Source organism: Corvus cornix, chromosome 9, assembly GCF_000738735.6.
Source record: "Corvus cornix cornix isolate S_Up_H32 chromosome 9, ASM73873v5, whole genome shotgun sequence".
Classification (NCBI taxonomy): Eukaryota; Metazoa; Chordata; class Aves; order Passeriformes; family Corvidae; genus Corvus; species Corvus cornix.
This window is the reverse complement of record NC_046339.1, coordinates 319,688-346,842: the sequence shown is the minus strand read 5'-3', so window position 1 is coordinate 346,842 and position 27,155 is coordinate 319,688. Positions and strand designations below refer to the sequence as shown.

The 27,155-nt window shown below is 43.5% G+C and overlaps 1 protein-coding gene across 4 annotated transcripts; it reads right to left on the bottom strand.

Moving 5' to 3' along the window:
- Positions 1 to 271: 271 nt before the first annotated feature.
- TSC22D2 (TSC22 domain family member 2) lies at positions 272 to 27,155 on the bottom strand. 4 transcript variants are annotated; one of them, XM_010397470.2, is made up of 4 exons: positions 24,923 to 27,155; positions 11,181 to 11,252; positions 2,668 to 2,719; positions 272 to 1,907 (listed from the first exon to the last, which is right to left on the bottom strand). In XM_010397470.2, the coding sequence occupies exons 1-4, from the start codon at positions 26,899 to 26,901 to the stop codon at positions 1,674 to 1,676; spliced, it is 2,337 nt and encodes a 778-aa protein (XP_010395772.1). In that variant the 5' UTR covers positions 26,902 to 27,155; the 3' UTR covers positions 272 to 1,673. The 4 variants fall into 4 exon arrangements, with proteins under 4 accessions (XP_010395772.1, XP_010395773.1, XP_010395774.1 ...); XM_010397472.3 differs by having other exon boundaries at positions 1,820 to 1,907; positions 11,144 to 11,252; XM_010397471.2 differs by lacking the exon at positions 11,181 to 11,252.

Sequence of the window (27,155 nt, the reverse complement as noted above, 5' to 3'; positions counted from 1 at the left end):
TCAGGTACTGAAGCAGACATTCACAGTAGTGACTCAGCAGGCCCAGGCGTTAATTCAGAGCTATCAGTGCAAACCCAAACCCCTAAGAGGGCCACTGACAGCATCAGAAGATGCTTCTCCTAGAAGAGAAGAAACCAGTCTGTTGCATGAGAAGAAGTGGCAACCCTGGCATCGGTCTGTTACTGCCTCACTGACACTGCATTTCGCCCTTTTGTTCAGAAAAGGGCTACTGAACTTAATTATACTGCAACAACATCTACAGCCAAAAAAATTCAACAAAACTGGTTTAATTTCAGAAAATGTGTTAAAATATATATATATTTGTACATCAATTTGACACACTGCATTAGTTTACACAAATGACGGTCTTTCTTGAAACTGTATTTATGAAATGTACATTTTTAATTTAAATACTCAGTATACACTGCATTTAATCTGCATGTTGCATTTATTAAATACATTAAATCTGCAATGTAACAAAATGTTTTCTGCATACGAAATTCAAAACACCATTTTAAATGAACAAAAGATGGCTCACTTCATTTATTTGTTTTAACAACTAGTGCCTAGCACACTAGCTTAGCTCCACCAACACCAGCTGTTCTTTCTCTTTATTGACATTGTTCACAGACTAGTACATATTACACTAAGAGTGCTGGATAAAAACATGAGGTACGGAAGTGGTTCAAAGATTACAGGTCATGCAGATCATGCGAGACAGCAAAGAAAGTTGTGAATGAGAAAACACTAAATAAAAAATACATAAAGAATGTGCATTATAAAATTAAAAAAAAAAACAAAAATCCAACAACCAACTCAATTACACAGCTTTGCTTCTTTGGTTACAAAGTAGGTTGAACAATTTCACAGCTTTTTATTCCCACCCAAAAAACCAAACCAAAAACGAAATGTCAAAAAGCAGAGGAATCATGGCCCCTTTCTCTCTATTAGAAAGTAGAAACAGAAATGAGCAAAGTTTTCTTCATCAAAATAGCCCATCACTTATTTATTATATCACAAGGACTGGTGACTACCTGTACAGATGCACTATGGTCTTCATACTTACACTCTATACAAAATTTACATTCAAGCTGGATCTTTACTACCGTAAATAAATACCAAAGGTCAATTGCCGTTAGTGTTAGAAATACGCCAGGATTCTTTGTTCAATTATTGCCTAGACATTGTATCTATTAACGCAATCCCATCTATCATTTTACCCATACAGACATTTATTAAAAAAAATTCAAAAGTTCTGTGACATTGTTCATGTACATTATGAAAATAGCAGCCCTGTAATAAATAAAACAAATAAATGAAACTAACATAGGCAAATGTTACTTATATGAAAAGAACAGCGACTCTGAAGAGGAATTGTTGCTCCTTACCAGATAGCAAGGCTCGAAGCAACCCATGAGCAATGGGAACCTCAGAGAGCCACCCAAGCTCTGACAGACCTCCCTCCTGAAGCCCATGGAAATGATCCCAGGCCCAGGGACTCCCTCTGCGAGCTCCCGTGTGCACCGAGGATTTACACCTCCCACACTGCAGCCACAGTGGCGGGGGACAGCTCTGGGAGGATGATTGTCTAATACTGAAAAGGCCAAACACACAACAGAAGCGCGGCTGCTCGCTCTCGGCAGGAGCACACAGGGACTGAGCCAGGCTCGGCCTCACGCGGAGGAGACGTTCGGTGGCTGCGTGGGTGGGGGCTGTGCCTGCGAGGTGCTACTGGGGGCGGCCTGTTGGGTTGAGAGCTGGGATAACTGATCATTGTTGGAAAGGGATTTTAACAGTGCATTTTCTCGTTCAAGTAAAGAGTTTCTTTCAACTAATTCTTTTATTTGTTCCTTCAGGACTTCCACTTCTTCTCTCACTGCATACATCAAATGGCTTTTCACTAGATCCTGCAAAGAACAAGTGGAGGGAGAGTTACACCACAGGAAAGAATAGTTTCCTTCACCCCAGCCCCACGACTTACTGCTTTCACTGCAGTAAGCCTGGAGAAAAAAATACTAATCACTAAAAATTTATGAATAAACCAGCCTTTGAGCACAAACAACCCAGCCCTTTTATGAAGTGGGCCTGACAGCAAAAGCTTTGTCTCCAGCACTCCAGTCACTTCGGTTACTTGGAAGCCAAGGATGAGAATGATGTCCCAGCTCCCCAGAAGGAAAGCACCAGCTCTGACGCTGTGACCTGGGGGTACGGGTCTGTGGTATGCAGGCCCAGTCACTGAGGTGTATGAGAACCAAAACATAAGAAAGATTTTACATCATCAGAAGCAAAAATCCAACAGCTGTACTGAAGCTGAGCAGCATGTTAAGGATGCCACACCTGACCCTTCTTCAGAAGAACTAGTAATGAACTTGGCTAAAGTAACAGACTGAAATAAGCACTATATTTTCAGCACTCCTTCAAATTCAATCAACTTGTTCACAGTAATTTGTAAGAAAATTAACTGAAAAACATTCCTGGGCCAACAGTAAAAGCAATGTGGTTTGTGGTCGTTCATAGTTGATACAGAAAATCCTTTTGTCAATTGATGTTTTCAGTCTGACCAACCAGGAGGGATATCGCAGCCTCACAGAAACACAATACAGCAAGAAACTTACGCTCAGTGATGAACCACATTAATCCATTAGAAATAACTTATATTTTACTTACCATTGCCTGTTCTATTTTGTTGTCAATGGCAACAACACTTGCACCAGAAGCACTGTAAATACAATGAGAAAACTCCATGAGTGTTATTGTATCACTCAGGTAAAACTATGCACCTGCAGGACTCCTGGCTCATGCTGTCATTGGAAGGCTGAAGCTCAGAGTCAAGATTCAGTATACACTCATAGGGTGGTGTCCCATGTCTCTCCCACCCTCCACCCCCACCCAGTTGCCCAGTACAGCTGGAATTCTCAAGAGACACTGCTCCTTCAGTTTATACCTTCTCATACTGGTCTTATGATACCCATAACCATAAAAATGCATTAGAATGAACACTAAATCAACTGCTTTGATTCCTGGCCTCATTTTCCAGCTTTCTTCACTGGAGAAAACAAGAATTCAAGGGATATTCATGGGATTCTTACCACTAGTATTACTTCTTCCAAAGTGTTTTCACAAAGCAATGAAAAAAAAACAAAACAACCCTGCTATAATACTTGTTCTCTGGATTCACTTGAGTCCACTTCCAGGTAAGGAGCTCCTGGCTCAGCACTGCCTGTGTAGCCTGTGGCAGCAACCAGCAGGAGGGCGAGACATGACCAGAGCTCTGAGCCCTGCGGCCACTTCCTTGCTCCCAGTGAATTCTCTCTAGATCCTGTCTGACAGCTAACAAACATGGCCATGGGTCACAGCTAGGGTCAGGCTTGTTCCATAGACACGCTGGTGTAGAACGTCCACCAGCACACCTCAGTACACTGTGAGGATGTGCATTTACTGTGCCAACAAGATCCCAAACTGCATCTCTGAATCCTATGTGACGGAAATCCAGCCCTTTATAGCCTATAGGGTCTGTTTCCAAGTCACACCACAAGCACACAAGCCAGTCCCTCAACTCGCAGCTCTGGAGCCAGGATTTCGGAGCAGGGGGTGACCCTGTTCTCTCACAGACTCTGGTCTCTCTGTTCCGAGAGGAGCTGTAGCTCTCCCCAGGGCACACAGGGCTGCACCCTGTCGCAGCCACCTCTCCACCCACCCTGGCCCCATACCCTCCACAGTACCCTCCCATCCCGGGTCTCCGTGGTCCCATTTTCCGCCCAGCTCCGGTCTGACACAGACGGTAGTTCCTGGGCTGTGACAGCCCCAGCAGTGAGAGCTGCTGATAACACTCCCAGCCATGGACATGGCTATCAGCAGTGTGCAGCCACATTTAGTAGAGTTAACATGGGGAAAATGCAAGGGTTGCAGTCATGCTGGAAAACTTGCCTCTCTGGAATTATGCAGCTCACCAAAACCAAGTGTTAAGAAAAAAACACTCAAGGCTTTTTACAAAGATTATGGCAATGTGCTCAGCAGTACTAGCCACAGACGTGAAACACGGCGCAGCTCCTGAAGAGTGATACTGGTCAGAGAAGTTAATTTTAAGAGGTCCCACAGAACCATCAGTACCAGCACTGGGCATTTACAAGCAGGTTTGCAGACTGAAAGAGTAACAGCCTCTATTTCTACTGAACCAAGCTTGAAACCCAAACCAAAAGTGCCGAACACCCATTTCAGAAGAAAACTCTTCCAAGTTTCTTACTGTCTTCTAGGCCTCTTTCAAACCCTATCTATGGTAAACCTCCTCAGAATAAAAACTATTTATAACTCATGCCAAGGGAAGTATTCCTTTCCATGTTGAATTAACATGCATCAGACTCATCTGGCACTGTCAGAAGTATCTACATTCATGAACCACAAAATCCCCAAGACTCCATGTTCTCTCACAGCCCTTCATGGACACCACTCTCCAGGTCAGATGAAGCAGTTCTGAAGACGTAACAAGAAGAGGAGGACAATTAAAGCAAACATCACACTTGACAGTGGGATCTACTTCTCCATCTTTGCAGCACAATCATACACCTTTTGTCAATAGGTGTCTAGTCAAACTCGAGACCGGAACTTTGTTCTTCTATCCCTGTTTCAGCTATTTTGCAGTGTGATTATTTAAAAAATAAACCCCACTACATCACTCCACATTAAGGCATTCAAGCAGTTCCATGAGGAAAACAGACAGCATTCCCTCAGCCTCCCAAAAGAGCTGTACCTGCGTGGCACACTGCAGAGGCACCTTTCCTGTGCTGTACCTTCTGTTCTGAGCTCCCCTCTGCCTGCTGGGTGGGTGCAGTGCTCACCATGTGAGTGTAGGAATTGTTCTTCCCTGAAGTGTGACTGGAATGAGCCAGGGAAACCACTGCTTTACCACACATACATACCCCACACTTAACATGACACCAATACGCTACTTTGTAATATTCTTGCTGCCCTCTGGATTCCAGCCCTGCTCCCTGTACACATCCCGGCAGCCACCCCAACTTCAGCAGGCAGAGGCTGGGACCACAAAGACCCCCACTCACCCACCCACCCCCCCAGGAGAAGCTCCACACTGACAGAGGGTGCCCCAGTTTGCCATCAGGATAAAACCATCTGACTATACTTCATGTCACTTTCTAAAAGCAGATGAGAATTAGATGTTACGGTAGCGCAATTCCCACATGATTTTGTTCTTTGTTCATCTCACAGTGCTCCCCACACTGAGCAGCTCCTGCGGGACATTAATGAGCAGACCCTCCGGTGACAGCTACTTTCATGGGAAACTCCGAATGTGCTGCCAAATCTTAAAATTTTGTACTTTTCTCAAATCCTAAACTCTTGACAACAAATTCCAGCTTGCATAAAAATATTTTATCCCATGGCTTCAGAATGACATATATGAATACAATCCAGTCCTTATGAAAAGGCCAGAAAGAAACCCAAAAATATCTCTTAAATAAATCTTTTTGGATGACTGAATGGAGAGAGTCTGACACATTCTGTGAGTGCACCATCCACTGTAGAGCCAATGCCTCAACTTGCAAATCCTGGAGTTAGAAGAGGAAAGACACCCTTTAGCTCTTGTACAAAAAGACCAATTACTGATTGTTCCAAGAGCTACAGAAGTCTGACAATTTCTGTCAAAACTGCAAAAAAATCCACATCAAGTACAACAGGGCAGATGAAGGGGTGCATTGGGCATGTAACATTTCTTTTTAACAGCAAAACCCCCACCCCACACTGAGCTTCTTGCAGCCCATCAAGTATAAAACGGATACACTGAACAGGGCACACTTCATTTTGACTTGGACCTCCCAGTTAAGGAAGGTCATGTCAATGAAGGCTCTACCCAAAAATAGGTTATATTGCTACACCAAGTTCACACTGAAGCCCACAAGGCACACAGCAAGATTTACAGTCAGCAAAAACATCAAAGACCCCGCAAGCACAGTTTGTCATTCCCAGAGATGGATGGTAAACCCAATGTTTTCCTACCTTAAACACCAGGTAGCCAAAACCCTATTTTGTCAGAGAAATCCTCATTTTGATGGTTCAAAAAAATCTCAGTGGCTTTTGCTTTACCTATTAAATTGTCTTTATCTTAACTGACAAGTTCTCTCACTTTTCCTCTTCTGGGAGGAAGGGGAGTTGAGTGAGTAGCTGCATGGAGCTTAGTGCTGGCAGGATTAAACCATGACAGACCTTTTTGCCACCCAATGTGGGGCTGGAAGGGTTTGAGGTAAGGACAGATTTGACTGGGATGTTCTAGATTGAATGAATAGCTGTTCCTTTTGTGCACCTATTGCCTGGAAGCTCCTGTACTCGCCATGGGCTTGCCTGCCTGCCTCTGTTAGAGGCCAGTGCTTGCTAGTGGCCATTTTTCGCTTTCACTGCTGCCACACTGCTCTTATCACCTCACTGCCATGGCCTGGAACACTTGATAACAGCCACTACCATGTGCCTGGGCTGGCAAGTGCCCAGGGCAGCGCTGCCACACTGGGCAGGCTGGAGCTCCAGCCAAAAGGATTGTGACCTGTAGATGAGATGATGGGGCAGCAGAGGCCAAGCTGCAGCCCATGGAGAACCCCAACACTGGAGCAGGAGCCCAAAGGAGGCCATGATGCCCTGGGAAGTCTACGCTGGAACAGGCTCCTGGCAGAACCTGTGGCCCAATGGAAAGAGGAGTCCACACTGGAGCAGGTTTGTTGGAAGAATCTGAAGCAGCCCGTTCCTGAAGGACTGACCCTGTGGAAAGAACCCAATGGTGCAGCAGTTCGTGCAGAGCTGCAGCCCATGGGAAGGACCCACACTGGAGAAGTTCAAGGAGGACTGTCCCTGTAGGCAGGATCCTATGCTAGAGCAGGGGAAAGTGTGAGACTGCCCTGCAGTGTGTGGTGAAGACAACAGTGGGGAAAGCAGCAGGACCCAACCTGACTCAGCTTTGGTGTCCAGTAATTCCAAGCACCACACTAGCTCTCCTGTCCTGAGTGACCAGCATGAGAGACAAAGCCTAAAATTGTAGACTAAACAATCTGAGTGCACATCTGTGGACAATTTGCAGGCCTGGTGCATACTACACGAATGATACCTACATATTAGAGCAAAAGATGGGAAGGGGTGGTGGTGGTTATGGAGGCTGTACTGGATAGTGTGCAACCTGAGCATGATGTAAACAGTATGGAATAAAGGGAATAATGTGCTGGTTAGGACTGGGGTAGAGTTAATTTTCTCCATAGTAGGTGGTATGGGGCTGTGCTTTGGATTTGCACTGAAAATGGTGTCAATAATACAAGTGTTTTTGTTATTGCTGAGAAGCACTTGCTTGCACAACACCAAGGCCTTTTCTGCTTCTCATACAAAAAAGGTTAATGTCTTAATGTTAACTTGCTAATGGCCACAGGAAAATTTAACCTTCAACATCACCTCATATTCATGGGCACCAAGATCCATTTCAATTATTGATCCAACAAGTGCTACTGTACTCAGTTTGATGTTTTCACCATTAATGTCTTTAGATACAACTATCATCCTTCCAAGACACATGTTCTGAACTTCAAAATTCACCTCAAAATCTAGGTAAAAAGACTAAGAATCAAACTTCAAAGGTATTTGTGGCTTAATTCATTCTGTATGCTTAAAAAAGCACAATAGTTTGTCTTTAGATATTCCACAGAGCTCAGTAATATGTGTATTTTATGCCAATGCTGGATACATTAGGACCGAGTTATACAGAGCCTACTTTGGCACAGTCAAGCACTAGACTAGGTAATAGTGTTTCACACTGAAATGAGACTGAAATCCTACTGACTGGATGAGGATGATCTAAGCTAATTCTGAAGCTTTTCAGTCAGTGAAAAAACCATATTCTGTGTTCCATTGTATTAATAATTATCTGTATACTACTATCCTGAGGAATTTCTTGACACCAAGTTACCCTCCCAAATACTCCTAGAATGCCATTTTCTTGCTTTTTTAGATGGATAAAATGTATCACATCTCACAGCCGATGCTGCAGAGCAGAGCACATGGGACACCGATGCTCCATCCAACAGCCTCTGCAAGACAAATCCTTGAAAGCACCAGATGTGCTTCACTTTAAGTGGGAAAGGTGTTACCAGTGGTCTGACGAACATCCCCAAGCCAAGTGACCACCCCCAGCTCTTCTCTCCCTTTTGCTGTCACTACATTGAATCAAATTATCAAACAACCTTCCTGTAAACACCAATAAGGCACCCTGGAGTGTTCCCACTTATTTTGCTTACAAGCAAACTACAAACTAAAGCCCTGTGGTCATTTATTCTTTCCCCTCATTGTTTACTCATTTATGAGCTACTGTCTTACCACTGGTTGAGCTATTCAGTCTATCCAGAGAAATCTTTTCTATTCTTGAAAGAGTTAAGGCCTATTTTATTAGCCTCCATCCCATGAAGAGATTTTATAATGATAGTATCCCAATGCAATCACCTATCCAGCCTGGAAACAGGATCTGTGTGAGTACTGCAGACTTCCATTATTTTTCTTTGTCAAAGCCATGTGAGAATGTGTGACAAGCTGAGGCAGTGAATTCACCACCTCAGGAGTTCCCACACACATTTCATGAGTTAATTTATACTGTGAAGGTTTAATGCGTCACACATAAATGCAACGGAAACATAAATCCTACTGCTTTAAATTCAAGTTACCAATAATGTGCTTTAGGCAGACCCACCTAAAGCTGCTACGGCACCTTTACTGTGCAAAGACAACCCAGGCCCAGAAGAGCAGTCACCCCGACTCACGTGAATATGCCAAGCAGCCACTATTCCCCTTCTTAAACCACATCGGTTGAGAAGACCAACGCGTGAGACTTGTGCCTTCAGCAACACCTATGTGAGCACTGTGCAAGAAAACATCCCTGCTAATGTGTCAGCAACAACCAGTATCTCTCTAACACTTACTGGTTTGAGTGTCACCAGCACTCTTCCTGCCATGGTGTGCTGGTGAAAAATAAAATAGTTTCTATTCACTGGAGCAGGTCAGCAATCTCTTGTTCTCTATTGCAGTATCGTGTGGCTAGCTCTGCTGACTTCAACAGGTCCCCAGAGACAGCTACTCATAGGAAAATAATCCATATTTGTTAGAAAAAAGTACTAGAGTAACACAAAGATTTTCTGTTTACACCAAAGTCTCCTAAATCAAGCCCCTCAGGTTCACAAACTACTTCTTGAAGTGCTGCAAAACATAATTAAGAGTTCACTGCCAGCAGACTCATGGTCCTGGTGCTCTGCAGTGTGTCAACCCCCACATTTTGTGATGGGAAACAAAGGGATTCTGAGGAAGTCACACGAGCTTATTGTTTTCACAGCAGGGATTTTTCTTTCCCAAACCAGAGATGACAAAAAGAAGCCCCACACCATGTTCTTGTTACAGCCCCTGCTGTGTCTTGCCCACATGGACCTCCCCACCTCCATCCTACGAGGGCTCCCACAACCAGCTGCACTGCTCATTGATGCCCCTGACATTCCCTCCACTAGCTTTTACTGGAAGTTCATAGCTGAAAGCTTCTCAGTTTCAGTCACCCCGTGAAGGAAAGCTGCCTAACATGACCTTAAAATCCAATAACTGGGGTATAAATGCAAAACCTGCAAAATCCTGTCACAAAGACTTTGGAATTTGAATGGATTGTAAGTTTAAAACATGCATCAATCCTGATGAATTTCATTTTATGTTCACACAAACACTTGTTTTTACCACAAAGTATTCATCAGGAATGCAAGGTTATTTTAAAGGCAGCCATTTTCTTCTACCTGAATTTAATGCTCTTCTATATCCCACATTTCCAGCATTTGCTTCAGGCGTTGTACACAAACCTCAGATTTGTGAAGCCTCCATCTTAATCATTCATTATTTGATTTTAGGGTTTTTTTAAATTAGCTTCCTCATCTTAAGACTTATTTTGAGGCATGAAAATAAAGAAAACAGCTAAAGGCTAGACCACAAAGTGACTTTTTGGTCTACAAACCAAATGTGTATTCTAAGCCCTGAAGTTTGTTCCAGTGAAATAATGAGTCCTTGAAACCTAAATACCAGCTCTGTTCCATAAATACAGGGAAGTGGCATCATCCAGAGCTTAAAGCAAAACCGTAAATTTGTCCAACTTTCTGCTGAAAAAGGAAGATGTGCTTTGAAACTGAGCTTAATGCCAGCACCCCATCAATACAAAAAAATTTTTTTAAGAAGAGCAGGACACTTAGCATTACTTACAACCTTCATCATTGTGCAGTATAAAAACTGTTGACAAGCAAACTTTAAAGGATTCAGTTGAGCTGTGCAAGTTGAGAAGCCTTTCAAGTCAAATACAGCCAGTCCAGTGACGAAATGGTTATCAATACTTCAACAGCCAAACAAAACTTACATTCTACACAGCTTGTTAAGCAGAAGTTTTGACAAGCCAGAGCAGCACAAGGCATTAAATCACGTAATCACTAGGACTTCAACTTAATGCTGACAAAAAAAAAATCCCCCAAAATCATTAAAGCACAGGAAAGAAACAGTTTGCAGCTACTGATGAATTAGTAATGCACTTCTCTCAAGTCCTATCTGTGCCAGATAAGACTCTGTTGCACTTCACTGCAGTTTCTCACAATGAGTTCAATGCTAACTTTGGAGATTTACTTTGTCCTTGTCACAGTTCACCTGTGTTCCCCATCCAGCTTTACTTCAGCAGAATGAAAGTAAGCCAGAAAGCTTCCTTTCCTGGTTTTAAGACAGAAATATCTTAACTTCACCAAAATTGTGCTTAAACAAATTTTCACAATGTGTTTTTTGATACAGGACTTAATGCCAAAAAGGTTCCTCTTCTGGAAAAGGAAACGGCAAATATTTTGGCAAAGGTCAGCTAGGAGCTGACTAGCATTAAACTCTGAGCTTACACATCACGTATGATACATGCATAATGGAAGGAGAAAAAAAAAAGTCATGTCATATTTTAGAGTTTATTTCCATGTTTCAGAACAAATACTTCACTTCCATGACTGCTTTCACCTCTTCAAACTGCAGAAGCCCAATATGGAGTTCTGAACACAGGCAGCAGTTCTGTGCAAACAAAAACAATGAGAAACTTGCAGAGAGCAAAGCAGTTCATGCATACCTCAGCATGTATGCATTCCATACTCAAGCATCCATACCTATCCCAGGTGGTCTTTGACTCGTGTAACTTGTTGAAATGGAACGCTTGGTAGAATGCAGTTGACGGATTCCTATGAGATCCAAGAATCAGACAGACATATTGAAAATGGGTACGTAACAAAAATATCAACCCTCTTAATTCAACCCACATTACAAAGTGAATTAGCTGTCCAGACAGTTTAAACTAATGTCTGAAAGGCCCTACTGTTTCTATGGGTTTGCATTAAGGACACAAGGATCCAAAACAAAATAGTAATTCTCAAGCCCTGTGGATTTTCAGGTTACATCAAGTTGCTCCTGTACAAAGATGACTGTAAGGCCAACAGTGAGACATCTCCCGTCCTGCTGGCAACGCTGTATAGTTTAGCTGTACACCACCCCAATGCCAAACATACCAAAACCCAAGAGACACCTTTCACATCTTTAGTATGTCCCAAACTACCTCCGCACACAGTACCCAGTGTTTCCATCTTACTTAACTCCCTGCTTTACACTCAAAACAGATGAGTCCTCCAAGGGGACCTGGAAGTCAGAGCTTAATATGTCACATTTAAACTACAACAGATCAAGTTATAACTCAAAAACAGATCCAGTTAGAAATGAAAAATGGAATATAAACTCTTTGTAAGCACCTCTCAATCACGTTTCCACTTTCCCTTCCCAAGGTGCAACAGGGCAACAGCTGATGAAAGCCCTTGGCCACGCACTCATCAGAAAGCTCTCACAACCACAAGGCCAGAGCACAGTAATCTTGCTGAAAACCACTCACTATGGCCACATTACATCACCAGTGCCAAAGCCCTGGCAGCCTGACCCTCCAGCCTCAGCCCCACCATGGCAACTGTACTGACAGTGTAATTAGAAAATCTTACTTCTCCAAAGTCTCATCTGAACGTTTGTTGCAAACTAGATACTGGATGAAGCATGCAGTTCTCTGCTGCCAGTGGCTGCAGCAGTGTTATACTGAGGCTTAGAAACTCCTTTCCTCAAACTGCTCATCCTCATGTGGGCAGAGCTATGCCAGCCCTAGAGACAAATGCAACGACCTTGGTGAATAATCTTCAGAAATGCAAGCATGAGTTCAAATTCCTTTCAAAATCAGTTTTAAAACAAGAAGTCTATATCAACACTGGAAGCACAGGTATCAATCCCTTTTCTAAGTTTACGGCAAGAATATTTCTTAAAACAACTTTCTTCAAATTACTTAATTATTTCAATATAACTACAATTACTGCATAGCAAAAAACACATAAAATAAAACAAAAACATCACAGAAGCAGCACCACAACAAAACACTATCAGAAGTAATTTGATTCTCATGGCAGGTGTATAACAAAAATCTTGCAAGGATAATGGTATTTGTGCATCAGCAATGATCAGGAAGTGTCTGAGTTTAAAGTGTCTGTCACTCCTTTTCCCACCTTCAGCACTGTACCCTTAAAAAAAAAAAATTCATGTGAGTCTGGAATTTAGCTTAAAACCTGTTACAGAAGTTGCTTGATCAAAACTGATAAACACCATCCTCTTATGTTGGTAATATTCACATTTTTCTAAGAAGCACTGCACGCAATTCAACAAGTAACTATAAAAAGAGCAACACCATAGCTGGAGGACATTTGTCTAATAGGATTTCACATGTGGAAGACAATTGGCATCTGCAGATCAAGAGAGCATTCCTTTGCCGAAAGGAAGGCCCAGGCCCTTCTTTCTAATGCAGCTGTCTGTCAGGAGTGTGCAAAGCCCCTTCCTCAGAATGAGGCTGTAAATAGAAAGTCATTCAACGTCTAAGACAAATTTGCTTGTAGCATATAAAGCCCTGTTGCTATTGTTAGGTATAAAAAGTGGTTTATAACCACACAGCATGTATTCCACATAGTCTATTTTTATACCGATACACTATATGCTCTATATTTTTGTACTATTCTTAAGCAAGCATCTGAAAAGATATGGAAAAATTTTCCTTATTAGATTCTCATGTGTAACCCCTACTGCTGAAATTGCTTTTGCATTACTTCGGACAAATAAGAGAACCTTTTCTACTCCCCAGCTATATATTTTAAAAATAATTAATGGGGGTGTGTGTACCTAAACAGGAAAAGCAAATCCACAGAGGCAGCATGAATGATGCCTCACATGCAGATCTGAACTAATGTGAGAGTTTCAGACTGCTGAGGCATCTAGTGTTAACCATAAGAAACAGTGAAAGGCTACAGAGTGCCTAAAAATGCCTTTCTGTTTGCAGAAACAACTGAGAAAACAGCTTACAGGAGCAGTAAAACCTGGTCTGCTGCTACTGTGCCACAGCTGGAGCACCACAATTCCTCCTGACACTGTCCTAAGTGAATGCAGGGACAGTCTGGACCAGATAAGCAGATTGCCCAGGTCTCTTCCCCGGCAGACTGCCAGGTCTGAGGTCAAGACTCAGTCCCAGTCCCTGGCAGATTGACAGAGTGGAACCAAGAGCCAGACAGGACAGGAATGTCTCAGATGCTGACCCAGAGAAAAAGCAACCACCTACCCTTCCACAGAAGGTACCCCAGAACTTCTCTTCTTCCATCTCTGTTAGGAGAGACCAGGTATCCCCAAGGGTACACGGGCTGGATTTCAGTCCCAGACTATGACAGACAACTAGCTTAGTACACTTCAACATTCAAAGTGTATCGCAAGTGGCCAAAAATGCCTAAATGTCTCTATAAACAAGTCCTACAATACATATTGCATTTATGCCCTTTAAAAGCTCATGAATGCCAATATTTACAACTTACTGCCATGCTCTGGTTTCTAAGAACAGTTTTCATGTAACAGAAAATTTGATCCAAATTTAAAGAAGAACTTAGTTCTCTGAATGCCCAGCATGTCAAGTTGTCTCCCTTTAAAAGGGAAGCCTAGACCTCATCCCAAGTCTCACGTCACAGTTGGAAATGTATCCTCCCACTGACATTCATCACGACAATATGTCAAATAAAAACTTCATCCTTGAGAGCTCTGTTTGCTAGAAACCATGCCTGTGAAAGCTGGCAGATCATCAAGTATACAGATAAATGCCTTTTGGTTCAAGTAATGATACTGGCTTTGGACTGGGTATCAGCCCAACACACAGTGGCTGCTGCACAGATGCCTTTTTCCCAGCTACTTCCTTTGAAAGAAATAGTAACATCATTGCTCATGAAAATCTTCAAACTACTGAAGAAGGTCAGCAACTGAGGGTAACAACAAGAAGAACACGTGAAAAATAGCACTTTTTTCCCCAAATAAAAAATTCATACCATCTAAGGCAGTTCTCTCTCAATATCACTGACTTATTTTCTTCAGGTTTGAGAACAGGAATGATGCAGAACATTCAAAAGGCCTAAGCACCTGTCTTTGAAGAACATGAAAACAAGTCAGACAATCCATGCTCAATATCTCTAAGGAAAACCAAAGAAGGGTAGAAGCACCTATTTCTTACCCAGACAGTAGCAAGTACACATGGACGACCTTTACAAAAGCTCACTTCAGCCAAAATTCCTTCTGAGAACAATTAACAGGTCTCATATAGAAAGCCACAGGAGATGTGACCATGCCATAAAATGAGTTGAGCTTTTAACATCACCTTGCATGACATTTTTGTTAGTAAGAGCTCGGCTCATACAAAGCAAGTCCACCACTGGCAACTACTCTGTGCATGTGGCTCTCTAAGGGTTCAGTGGAAGGATCATTCATCAGTGCTCTCCCAGGGTCTCCTCCAAGTGTGTTATGGGATACTTTACTCCATTACTTGGGCAATGGAGTACAGACTATCTCTATACCTGCAGATGATCTGCAAGGACTCTGGACAGCAGGAATAGAATTCAGGAAGATCTTGCCCAATTGGAGCAACGGTCTGAAATAAAAAGGACGCAATTCAATAAGGATAAGGGGGAAGCAGTAAGCTCTGGTAGCAATAATCAGTTGCACAAGTACAAAACATGAGTAGTTTACTGCAATTCCACAGAAAAGAATCTAAACAGAATTTAAAAAATAAAAGCCTTGCAAAGGTGTCAAACCTCTACACAGAACATACACAGAGTAACTGAAATCTTGCTTTATTCGGCCTGAGCCCTTAGCTTCAATTTCATGGCCAGGTTTGGATACCAGCTCTCCAGAAGGATATATGCCTACCTATTCTCATAACCCTGATCCTAGAAATAAGGCCATTAATCATGCACTAACGCATCAGTAGGATTGGGAAGTCAATAGCAATCTTCCAGCTCCCATCCTGCGCACAGAGATATAGGAGCGGGGCATTTTGTCCAAACTAAGTGCTATTTGGTCACATTTCTCAAAGGAAGCACACCAGGGTGGAACTTTGTGCATCTGTCTTACTGCTACAGAGCCAGAAGTGAACCAAGCACTTTGAGAAAGAAGTGATTCAAAGATGCCTTGAAGAGGAAATCAGCAAAAAAACCATATTCAACCTTTTTTAACATCAGAATTACTACTGAATAGGTAAGCACTCAGTCTGAGCTCAAGAGAACTGTCACCATACACGGATGCATTTGTGTACTAAAGAACAAATGAATCCCTCCTTAGTGTCTAAAGTTTATAAAAGATTGGATGTACTTTTATCCAGAAGTATTTCAAACCCAAGGTAGGTTTCAGTTGTGTCTCAGCGCTCCCCCCAAAAAAGGCTGTTTACTGGGGTACTGACTATGACCTGCAATGGGGACTGACTACAGCTGGTCTCAAAATTACAGCACTTGGCAGGGTTCATCTGGGATCTGGACGAGGGATTTGACGATCCCTTGATCACAGCTTATCAGGGAACTCGCAGCACAGTTTATGGCATTTTGAGATGATGTTTACAAGAGTAACAGAATTCCTTCTCCATCCTTCTCCTTTTAAAAGATGTTTCACTTTACTTTTAGCACCTTCTATTTAAAGCAGCTGCAACTTTGAATCAGCTTTCTTTAATAAGACTCAAGCTACAAACCAGTAACTGGAGCACAAAGCTTTGCAGGAGAAAACTGACAGGGACTAAATGTGGGGGAGTCAATGCAAAATTCAGGTAAAAAACATCTCAAGCTCTGAAGTGATGTGTTTAATTGCATATTCTGTTCACGCAGTTCCTTAAAGCCGTTATACTTGCTATACATACCCTAAAAAACCAGCAAGAATTCGAAGCTTTAACACTCAGTTTTAGGTACGTTGTAGGTACAAATGAGAGGAAGGGCTGACTCAACGACCAGCCCATATGACAGTTTTTGGGACAGTAGCTCTCAAACACCAGGACAGATTTAAAGGGGTTTCACAGGCTACTACAAAATAAAAATATCGTAACAGCATAGAGAAAGCACACTGCACGGAACTGATCTTCACTGGAAAAATCAAAAGCAGTACCCCATACTTCTTCACCTTGCTCTCAAAAGAAGATTTTAGCAAATAATTTCCTGCAGCGACTAGAAGTCTCTAAGGAGAAGGAAATGCAGACAGCTGTCTCAAATGCACAGGGTATGAAGTCTGGCAGAGGCGTTTCACTGATCACTTGCCTGCTCTGTTGAAATGTTGGGATCAGCCTTCCCCTGCTCTGGGTGAGCTTGGGTATTTAAAAACAACACCAGGAGTATTTTTCAACCCCTACCAATGCTATTATTTGCTTTATGTAATTATGTGATTTTAATAAAAATAAATAATTAAAAAAAAAGGTTTTGTTATTACCTGTACTGGGTAGTAACCATACACTATTTCTGAAGGAGCTTTGCTGAAGAGCTCAAATAGTGAATTCCAGTATGACTATTTAATACTAATCATAGGAAGAATACAACAATCTTCTAAGTATCTTCTTATTCCTGATTTCAACAGCTGCAGCTCAAAACCCTGGAGCCCAGCTCTCTTGGGTCCCAAAGATTGGTCCCCAAGCCGCAGGAGTGCTGTGCACAACCTATAATCGTAACACCTTTAAGGTTTTCAGGATTCAGCGATGACCCTTTCCATCCTCAACATGCTGTCTTCCCACTTGCTGAAGCCAGGATCAATGCACTCCTGTCCCAGCCAGGTACCCAACACTCTCATGCTCCTCCTCTCCCAGACAGCACTTGCCACAGATGCCTTGATTAACACACCACCTGCTAATGAAGCATGGGTGTTCTGTGAAGGCTGTCAGTCAGGATGAACGTTAATTACATCATCTTACAAACTGTGTGAGGACTAATCTGAGAGCTTCTGTTCTCAAATCAAAACATGTAACACGTGTAAGGTTTCTCATACTAATGACTTGTCTTCTCACTGGATATAGTCAACCTTCAGTTCTTGGAGGGAGGATACAGGACAAAGTAGCTCACATGATGCACAGCTTGCCTTCAAGGCAAAAAGAAACTACAGCAGATCACATTTTCAGAGAGAAACTTAGAGATTACAAGCTGGTAACAGTAAAGCAGAAAGTCTGCCTGACCTAGTCAGGGATTCTTGCCTCTATCAAGCAGCTTTCAAGAAAAGCCACAGAAAAGCTCACCAATGTTATCCAAGTTTGAATGAACTGAGACAAGTTAAAAAAAAAAACCAAAAAAACAAACCAAAAGCAAAAGCAAACAAAGCCTTATTGAAAACCATGGTCTCAACACCTTGAACTCCACATGGGATGGAGCCCTTCAGCATCTATTGAGATTTGCCAAAGAATATCACTATGCCATGATACTCTCCTGCAAATGATCCCATTCACGAGAGCAAGCTCTGAGTGCTCCTACCCAGCAGACCCTGATACACTGTTATAAAGGAGGGAGCAAAATAATAAATTCAGCATTTCTGAAATAAAAAGATCCACATTTTCTAGTACTGCATTATAGATCCAAAAATCTGCAAAACTCCTCAAAAGTATTGACTTTTATACAACTTGACTGGTAAAGAAAAGGCATGTATTTGTATGTATGAACATGTTATTGAAGATGATCAGGCTCCTGCTGCCTGTGATGCCCACAAAACTCGATCTTCTCGAACAAAGCGATGAAGGGAAAGCTGCCTGTGATTTCTGGTGAAAGTGGCCCTGCACAGTGGAACATATTCATCCTTGAATAAAACTGCACTAAAATGAGATTTTTTTTCCTCCCACTAAGTTATAGTGACAACACTTTTAGCTATTTCAGTCATATATAAATACAAATGGCTCCTGTTTTTTTGACAACGAAGTATTTCAGCATCAGTGGGGGGAAAAAAAAAAAAAAAAAAGAGTGGATAAAACAGCTTCAAGCAGACTCAAGACAAATCCCACCTGTCCTACTTATGTGATAATGGTCAGGAACTCATCTATGAGCAAACGTTCCAAATGACACACTTAGCTTTTAAAAGATATTAGACCCTAGGCCATGTATGGCACGGTTATTTACACAGTATATTATAAATCTGTCTGCCTTCCCACGCCATTTACAAAGTCTCTACCACTCAAGTTTCAGGCCAGCCTGTGCTGTCAGTGAGTGCTTGCCACTTGGTTTACAGAAACCGTATTTTTAAAAAAGCATTTGTAGGGTTGGTCAAGGTATTTACAGGCTTTGCACCCACCAAAGAGTGTTCTACATAAGAGACATTCCCAGGAGTTCTCATCTACGCCCCTACAAAAATAGCTGAAGTAACTTGACAGAGAAGCAAGCAGGGTTTTTAACCCTCATTTCTGACTACCCCATCCTCTATTGGATGTTAAACCTGCTTGAGATGGATACAAAAGCTTCAGATACTTCACTGACAGCAGTTCTCATTTTCTATCCAATCGACACTTCCTCACTGCAAGCTCACACACCTGCCACACTCATCCCCTCCCAGACATAAATGGGTCAGGACTCTGCCCTCACTGCAGAGGGGTGAATGGTATCTTGGGCTGCACAAGGCAAAGTCCGGCAGGTGGAGGGACTCAGCAGTGCTCAGGCCACACCTGCAGGGCTGTGCCCAGATCCCCACTGCAGTTTGTAATCTTTAGTGCATACCAGATAAACCCGCCAGCTGTCAGTGCGGCAAACAGCTGATACCTCTCCAGGGCACTAATTAATATTTCCACCTTCTCTCTGCACTGACAAAAGCACTCATGCGAGCTGTCACAATCCAAATGCATCCTTCATAGTTTCAAAGGGAGAACAGATAAACACTCTCTTGGACTAATTTTGCTTTATTTGACAAAGAAAATTAAGACAAGCATCCAGCTGTCCTTCATGTGGCCAGGTAACTCACCTGCCCTGCCTGAGTAAAAATAGATTACCTCATAAGGCAAAGACTTCCTGGCACTCAAGACACAATTGTATTTATGAAGTGTGAAGTTTAAAGATAGAATAATTTTCAAGAGGAATGAAAGTACAACCTTACTCTGCACTTCAAGTGACCTCTTACGTCTGGAGAATCTTCTCAGGAGACAGTGGCTTTAGTAGTTACTATAAATACTTCTCTCTTTACACTTTGTCAAATACAGGAATAAAAGCAGACACCTGTGCTTGACAATCTAGATTTACTGAACACAACCATCCAGATGTACTTTAGCAGGAGGAGTCTCACAGAAGTTTCTTGAGGAATCGTTGCTGACACATAAAGCACAAACAAGGTTTGCACTTCTCCTGAGCAATAGAAACTGCTTATCACCAGCTTTAAAGCGGGAAAATTAATATACAGCCTCAACATGCAACAGGCTAATAACTCAAATATCCAGTACAGTAACAGGGAGCAACTCCTCTTTACTATAGTGTCACCTGAAGTCATAAAAAATTATCAGCACTTCCTGTAAAAATGCAGCCTTGGAGAACTTACAGCCCTTCTGGAGTCTGAGAGCAGTTTGGTAGTCCTGCCTTCTCAAAGCATCCAAACACTTGAATATTCAGCTTTTAACAAGAAGTTTAAAATAGCTTCCATAAAACACATGCTGTTATTTCTGCCATACAGGAATCAGTTATGGAACATTTGCACTCTTCTATAGGAGAGCAGGAAAAAATTAACCCCCAGCAGCTGAGCAGAACACTCGAGAGTCTGAGGTACAGGGAACCTCCCCTGTCAGGGCTGGTCACCAGAGCCTTTCAAACAAACTGAACAGTATCACTGTGAATTTCTTTCAACTACTTTCCCCATTTCCTCCTTTTAATAACTCTCTCATCTAAAACACTTGTACCTCATTGATTCTAAGAATGTACTGACTTGTCCTTAACAAAGGCATTTGAATGTTTAAACTGGGAAACAGCACTGTCAAACAAGTAACCAGTTTTGTTTAGCTATCTTGCACCACTCCAAAACTGACTGCAGAGCACGATAGGCTTTCTACCACCCAGAAACTCATGAAGTGCTACAGTTACCTTTGGTAATTTTTGTTATAGAAAGTACAGCAAGGATTGAACACAACCAACTAGAGTTTGTTTGCCTTAACCATCGTTTGCTGCCACCAACTGCGAAGGTCACCCCAGAAGTTCCAGCTTAGTTTTCAAACTGTCAAACTGAAGGCTCTCCAGGCTCTGGAGTGTGTCTGTCCAGGTTTCGTTCTCACGTGCTTTCACACACACTCGCAAACACAGGCCTTCAGGAAGAGAGCTGAGAACAAGTCTGCAGCTGCATGAGAGCTCAAACCTCTAAAATGTTTATGAGCAAGGTGAAGAAAGGGATAATACTGAGTACTATGGCAATTCAAGTATCATGTATTTGTAGAACACTTACTTTTTTATTTAGGAGCACAACAAAATATGCATCTAGAGCAATACCTAAATGATCCTATGCCCAGCTTTGTCCTTATATGATGAACACGGTCTCAAGAGCACAGTTCTACCAGCAGTTTGTCCTCCATACAAATATGCAATTTAGCTGAGCTCGGAGACACGCTGCGGAGAGCCCTGCACAATCGGGTTCTCAACAGCCCAGCTGCCGTAGCTGACAGTTCACAATTGCAGCCATTCATTAGTGTTCCTGGAATACAGCCGGAACAGTTCAAGCTGGTCAGTTATCTCTGGAAAATGATCTATACTCTGCTCCTTTTCCAACAGCCTGAGTAATATTTTGCCCCAAAAGTCTGCCAAACATGTAGGAGGTTTGAACAAGCTTTCACAGTAACATTCTTTTAACAGAAGCAACATATTTCTTTTCCCCCAAGAGCCAAAATAAAGTTATTAAGCCAGATGAAATACTCTGCTTGTCAAGTACAAATTGGTGTCTACATGGGCATAAGGGTGAGCAGAGAACCTGACAGACATTGATACCAAAATCCTTTCAGGTGCTCTAACTTGCCCTCCCTTCAAAATAACTAGTACTAGTGCTGAAGTCCCACAAAAGAAGAATCAGAGCAATTTTGAGACCCAGTTCTAACTGTGTTCTTGCAATATTTTTCAGACTCCCTGTTTGAGGAAGCAATACCCACATCTGCCTCAGCAACAGTACTAGTTCCTCCATCCTTTAACACTGCTGCAGTTTATTTCACTTGCAGCCACATTTAAAGAGGAAAAGAAAATAATACTATGTTATGCTGTAAATATTTCATAACTTTCACACAACAGTTTTTCCTTTTCAAGAGCTTAGCAATTTGGACACATCAACTGAAAACCCGGCTTTGCTTTTCAAGGAAGCTGTGACATCCCAAAGGCTTTCTTCCTTTTCTTTTTTATTCTTTTGGACTACCTATCCACCCTTTCTTCTCCCCCAGACAAGATTTTCCAATTAATTGATTCTTCCCTATTCATCAGGTCAATGCAAGAAACCACAGTTTTTTATAGACTGCTGTCAAAATGTACTGGGCTATGGGAACAGGAAATTAAAAGTCTTCGGGCAATGGCTTGGAAGAAAGTAATCTATAAACAAAGTTCTCTCTACATATCAGGCTAGATAACCTTACACCTCCACCCCTAATAACCTTAGATGTTGTTTGATTTAAAACAGCAGATTATAAGATAGGAGTAATACAAAAAACTTTTTTTTCAGAAATACATGAACCAACCAACTTTTTACATCATGTTTACTGTGTTCCTGACATGCTGTTTTCAAAGAATTTCCATCTTAACTATTTTACCTTTAAAACAGTTCATATTCGGAATGGTGAGTGACTTTCCAGATAAATCCAGGGTATTGAGAGCTATACACTACTCCTTGATGAGTCACTGTTTTAGAAGATGACTATAGGAGAATAATCTACACAAGTCTGTGAAGCTTCAAGCACATGCAAATATTGAAGTATAACTGAAGGTGCCAGAAGAAATGTAGATACCTGCCTACACACTGAGCCCCATTTCCGGGGATGTTACACGTTAATAGTAAGAAAGACAAAAGAGAAAAATGCTTTCCACAGATTTATAGCTTCTATGACCACCAAGTAACCTCTCCAAACTCAGCTATGTGTTAACTTCCTGGACCTGCCAGCACAAACCATGACTCATGATGTATCAGCTCCCTTTGCACCTTAATCACTGTCAACCCCCAGCCCATTAACAACACTTGAAGGTCTTCATTAACTATTTCAGCACTGATTCCAGTAGATAAGGCAGCTAGGCAAAGCCCATGGGAGTAGTGGCACAATTTAAGTGGCTGGACAGAGGAAAAAAGCAGGAGACAGTTTTACAATAAAGTCTTTTCAGAGAGTAAAACAAATAAAAACCAAGTGGTAAAACAGCCTTAACAAGCTGCTGGGTTTTCATTCTCACCTCTGTCTGAAGCCAGTGGAAGTCAGGCTATTGCTTGAGGGGAGCAAAGAATAAACTTTGATCTACTGTCTCTGTATCTATCTCCTATGTTGCATTGAGGTCTAGGACCGTTTAAGGTGAGCTTTCACAGCTTACCAGGATGACCTTCCCAGCTCACACCATTTGAGTGCTCCTGGCTTTCTGACCACCCAGTACACGGCACAGTTTTATCACCCAGGGCAGAAGCTGACAAACGAGACATATGCACTCCTTCACTGATAACCAGACATTCGTTTCTCTACTGAACACCACAGCAGGGCCTGTCAAAAAGAGCACACTGCATTCAGACCCCATTTCCATTTCTTAGTCATAGTTCTCATGGCCAAGTGTCTGAAAGAATCTCTTTAGACATCAACAGCATGTAAAGCACCACTGCAAGGTGGCAAGTTCAAAGACTAAACTAAAAAACAACTTTAAAAATCACTGTTCTGGGTAAGAGCACCAAGAACTGACTCACTGGAGTACCACACAAAGTTAGAAGCCCCTAGTCTGAATAACCAGGACAAGTTTTTCCCTATCTTTACACAGAAGTGATTCACTTGTCACAGATAATCATGTTCATTACCACAACTTATATTAAGTACTAGAAACTATGAAAAACAAATGCGAAATGCATTCCTTTTTTTCTGATTCCTGAATCAACAGAATGATTAAACACCAGACAAATCGTCTTCTCATATAACACTGAGCTATGAAAAGAACCCACCAGCTTGAAATCTAACCTTATTTGCACAAGGCAGTTTGTCAGCCGGGTTAGCAATCTTCTTAAGGTAGGCAAACTACAAGAAAATTTTAACTGTTTAACTTTTTCTTGTCAGTCCTTTACCACTTTAATCAGAACCAGCACAGCTTTCCAAACCACGGCTTTTTCTAGCAGAAAACCACAGCAGTTACTTTCTCAGACACAGCATCAGCCAATGACCCAGCAAGCACAGGCCTGCATTAAATCTGCAGCCTGAACTCTCCAAACATCCACTTTGAGGTGCCCTCCATCCACTGCCTCCCAGCCCCACAGACACAGCTGCTTTACTAAAACGTGCTCCAAGCAACACTGACTGTATTAGCTTAACGTCTGATGCTGTCCCAAGGTGAGGGAAGACTTACAGAGAAACTCACCACAAGATCTGCTCATAATGGCCTAATGCCCGTTTTTAAAAACAAATAACATGCATGCATTCCCTTCCTCCAAACTGCTGCAATCCTGACAGTAAATGTTGGGACTTAAATTCAGTGCTCAAACACTGCTTGATTCTTCTTTCCCTAAAAGAAGTCAATCAAATAGTTTTGGCCTTCAGAGCAGTCTGACATGTCTATGGGAACAGCATTCACACACCCACTCCCTATCTCAGGCCCTCTTAGGAGTCTGCTCACACCACACCCCTCTGTTACAACTCATAGTTCCAAATTATGTTCCAATAAAAAAAACCCTCACTGTAAGGTTGTACTTCCCACCGTGTCCACATCTTTGCCAAAGTAGTGTCTGTCTTCTCAATACAAAGGACCATTCTCTGTAGAGCTTTCCCTGCATACGGATTTGCACACAAATCCACATCCAAGTGCAAGTACTTTCCTTACTGACACTATAAAGTGTTAACTCCACAGCAGGATAAAAATCAAGAATCTGTGTTAAAAGCCTTAAGCTTCCCAAGATGCCCCACCTGATGGCCCTGAGATATCACCACAGATTTAACACCGTCAAGAGAGCATCATTTTAGCCCAGCTATCACTTAAGTGTTTTATAAAGCATTTAGGAAAAAGAATAGGCCCTCTCACATTCTGAGCCACTGGCTACAGAAAGACAGATTTCAGCCTTTGGTTTTGGAAGAGGTCATATTATTTGTGCATTAAGCAGCTTTCAGACTACTTTGTACCCCATTTTGTGAGAAAAGTAATCACACACACTCCGGAAAGAACAAGTACAATTCACTACTTGCCTAAATACTTTGTTATGGTTTGCGTTCCTAAAATAAAAATATAGTCGAGGTGAACCTCAGCGCAACTTTCTGAAAATATGAATTTACAAAAAACACTTGACAGTAACTTGAAAGTTGACTTCTTTCCCCCTAAAAATACAGTTCTTTTTTACGGCATTATAAAATAATTCATACCTGTCTTCATCACCATCAACAGGAATGGATATGCCAAAAACAGAGCTAGCAAGACTGTTCATTGGAGTACTTGCAGGTAACTGAAGAGGATTTGCTAGAGTGTCTGGAATGGGAGGCTTCACAAGAGGTTTATTTTCAGCTATAAGAGAAAGTGGTGGCTGAGGTAGGGGTTCCGATTTTCTTCTAGTATCATCAATCTGGCCTACTAAGGACTGGGCCTGGGTCTGAAACTGTCCAAGGTTTGTCTGAGGCAGACTGGCGGATGCGTTGGGCGCACCTTGCATCATCGAGTGTCCAACGTGCTGGGACTGGACTGCGCCAGTGCTTCTGCTGACAGAAGGGTGGCTCGTCAGCTGGGACTGGACCAGCGTAACAGGGACGTTTGGCATAGTAACAGAAGCAGTGGTGGACACACTAGGCACACTTGTACCGGGCACAACTGCAGGCACGCTCTGAACTCCAGGGACCACAGCATGGGGAGCACCAGGCATTCCTGACACTTGACTGCTTCCCCCCACTGGATGCTGAGTCACAGATTTCTGTTGCACAACCCCCGTATGTCCAAGGCCTGGCTGCACCACACCTCCCGGCTGTGGGATGGCAGGTTGACTGGCTTGTGCCTGGCCACTTTGCAACAACCCCGATCCCTGTCCGACTGCTTCGCTGGGCTGCGCTGACACCCCCATCACTGGTGCTCCCACAGGTGAGGGGTTTTGGCCTGTGACCTGCCCCACAGGAAGGCTGGAGGCCACAGTACTTGAAGCAGAGCTTGTAGTAGCCTGCTGAAGAGCTCCTTGAGACTGCATAATTGTCATATGCTGCATGTATTCAGCCTGCCCAGGAGGCTGCGTCGGCAGTAGGTGCACTGGTGGAATCTGGGACTGAGAATAAGCAAATTGTTGAGGCTGAGTCACTGGTATGTTTGCCTGCTGCACCTGCTGCTGGGCCACAGGAATGCTCGACTGCCCTACTGTCACATTTGGAGGTGCCATGCCTTTCCCGTTGGGTCCAGCCTGTGAAACACCCTGTGGATTTACCTGTGGCTGTGGTTGCTGCGGCACTATCATTTGCTGACTTGCTCCCGAAGCCCCAGAAAACACAGGCTGAGCAGTACTCTGAGGCACGGCCCCACCTACGGGCTGTTGCGGCTGCTGTTGTTGCCCAATGACAAAATTAGGTTGCTGTAGAGAGGACTGGTTCATTTTTTCTGTCTGAAGCAGCTGTGACACAGCAGCCAGGGAGCTGTCAGCTATGGAATCGGGGCCATGGGTTGATGCTGGCACAGCCGAAATCACAACAGAACCTCCTGTGGCACCGAGGCCACTGTCCCTCTCTTGAGCAGCCTGTTCGAAGGTGCTGCTGTGCCTAATGCAATCTCCAGTCCTGCCCAGAACACCACCACCATCTGAGTCCCGGTCATAGTACTCCATACACGTCCATCGGCCTCGCCTGTAGGGTTCCCCAGTACCGTGGTCCAGCTTGATCACCCTGAAGCGTGAGCTGCACGTGGCAGCTGCCGTCTGAGACATGGCTCCGGGGGCACTGGGTGCAGAAGGCCCTGTGGAAGGCAGGGTAGCCTGAGCACTGCTGCCTCCCCCCACAGCAGTGCCAGGGGCAGCAGCTGGCAGGGGCACAGCCGAACTTTTAGGCACAGCCCCCCCGTTGGGGGCTGCAGCCACCCCAGCAGCAGCCACAGCCAGCTGCCCGTCCAAAAGAAGATTGGGAGAGACGCTGCTGGGAGTTTCGGCCTCGCCCACGTTGTTGAGAGTCTCTTCGGAGGAGCTCCGCTCGCAGACATCCTCGGGGCCATAGTCCGTGGCTCGAGAAACATCAAAGATTTCAGAAGACACGTCCTCGGTGCGGGACTCATCCGGGTCATCCAGGCTCTCGGTGTCCTCGGTGATGCTGCTAGCCACCTGCGCCGTGGTCACGCTGGTGATCTGGAAGCAGCTCTTCTTCTTGGCCGGCATCTTGGACATATTTCCTCCGCAGGAAGGGGTTCGGCCGTGGCGAGGCGAGCGGGGTGCTCGGGCGGGCTGTCACAGTGCGCCGGCCGGGCCCCCGGCGCTACCGTACATCCTCCGGCGGCTTCCTGCAGCGGGCGGGGGGGCTCCTCCTCTTCCTCCCTGTCCGCAGCTCTCTTCCCGCGGCCAGGCCTCCTTCTCCTTGCCGCCGCTCCGAGCGCCCCGCGGCTTCCTGCGGGCCGCAGCAGCGGGCCCGCGGCCCGCCCCGC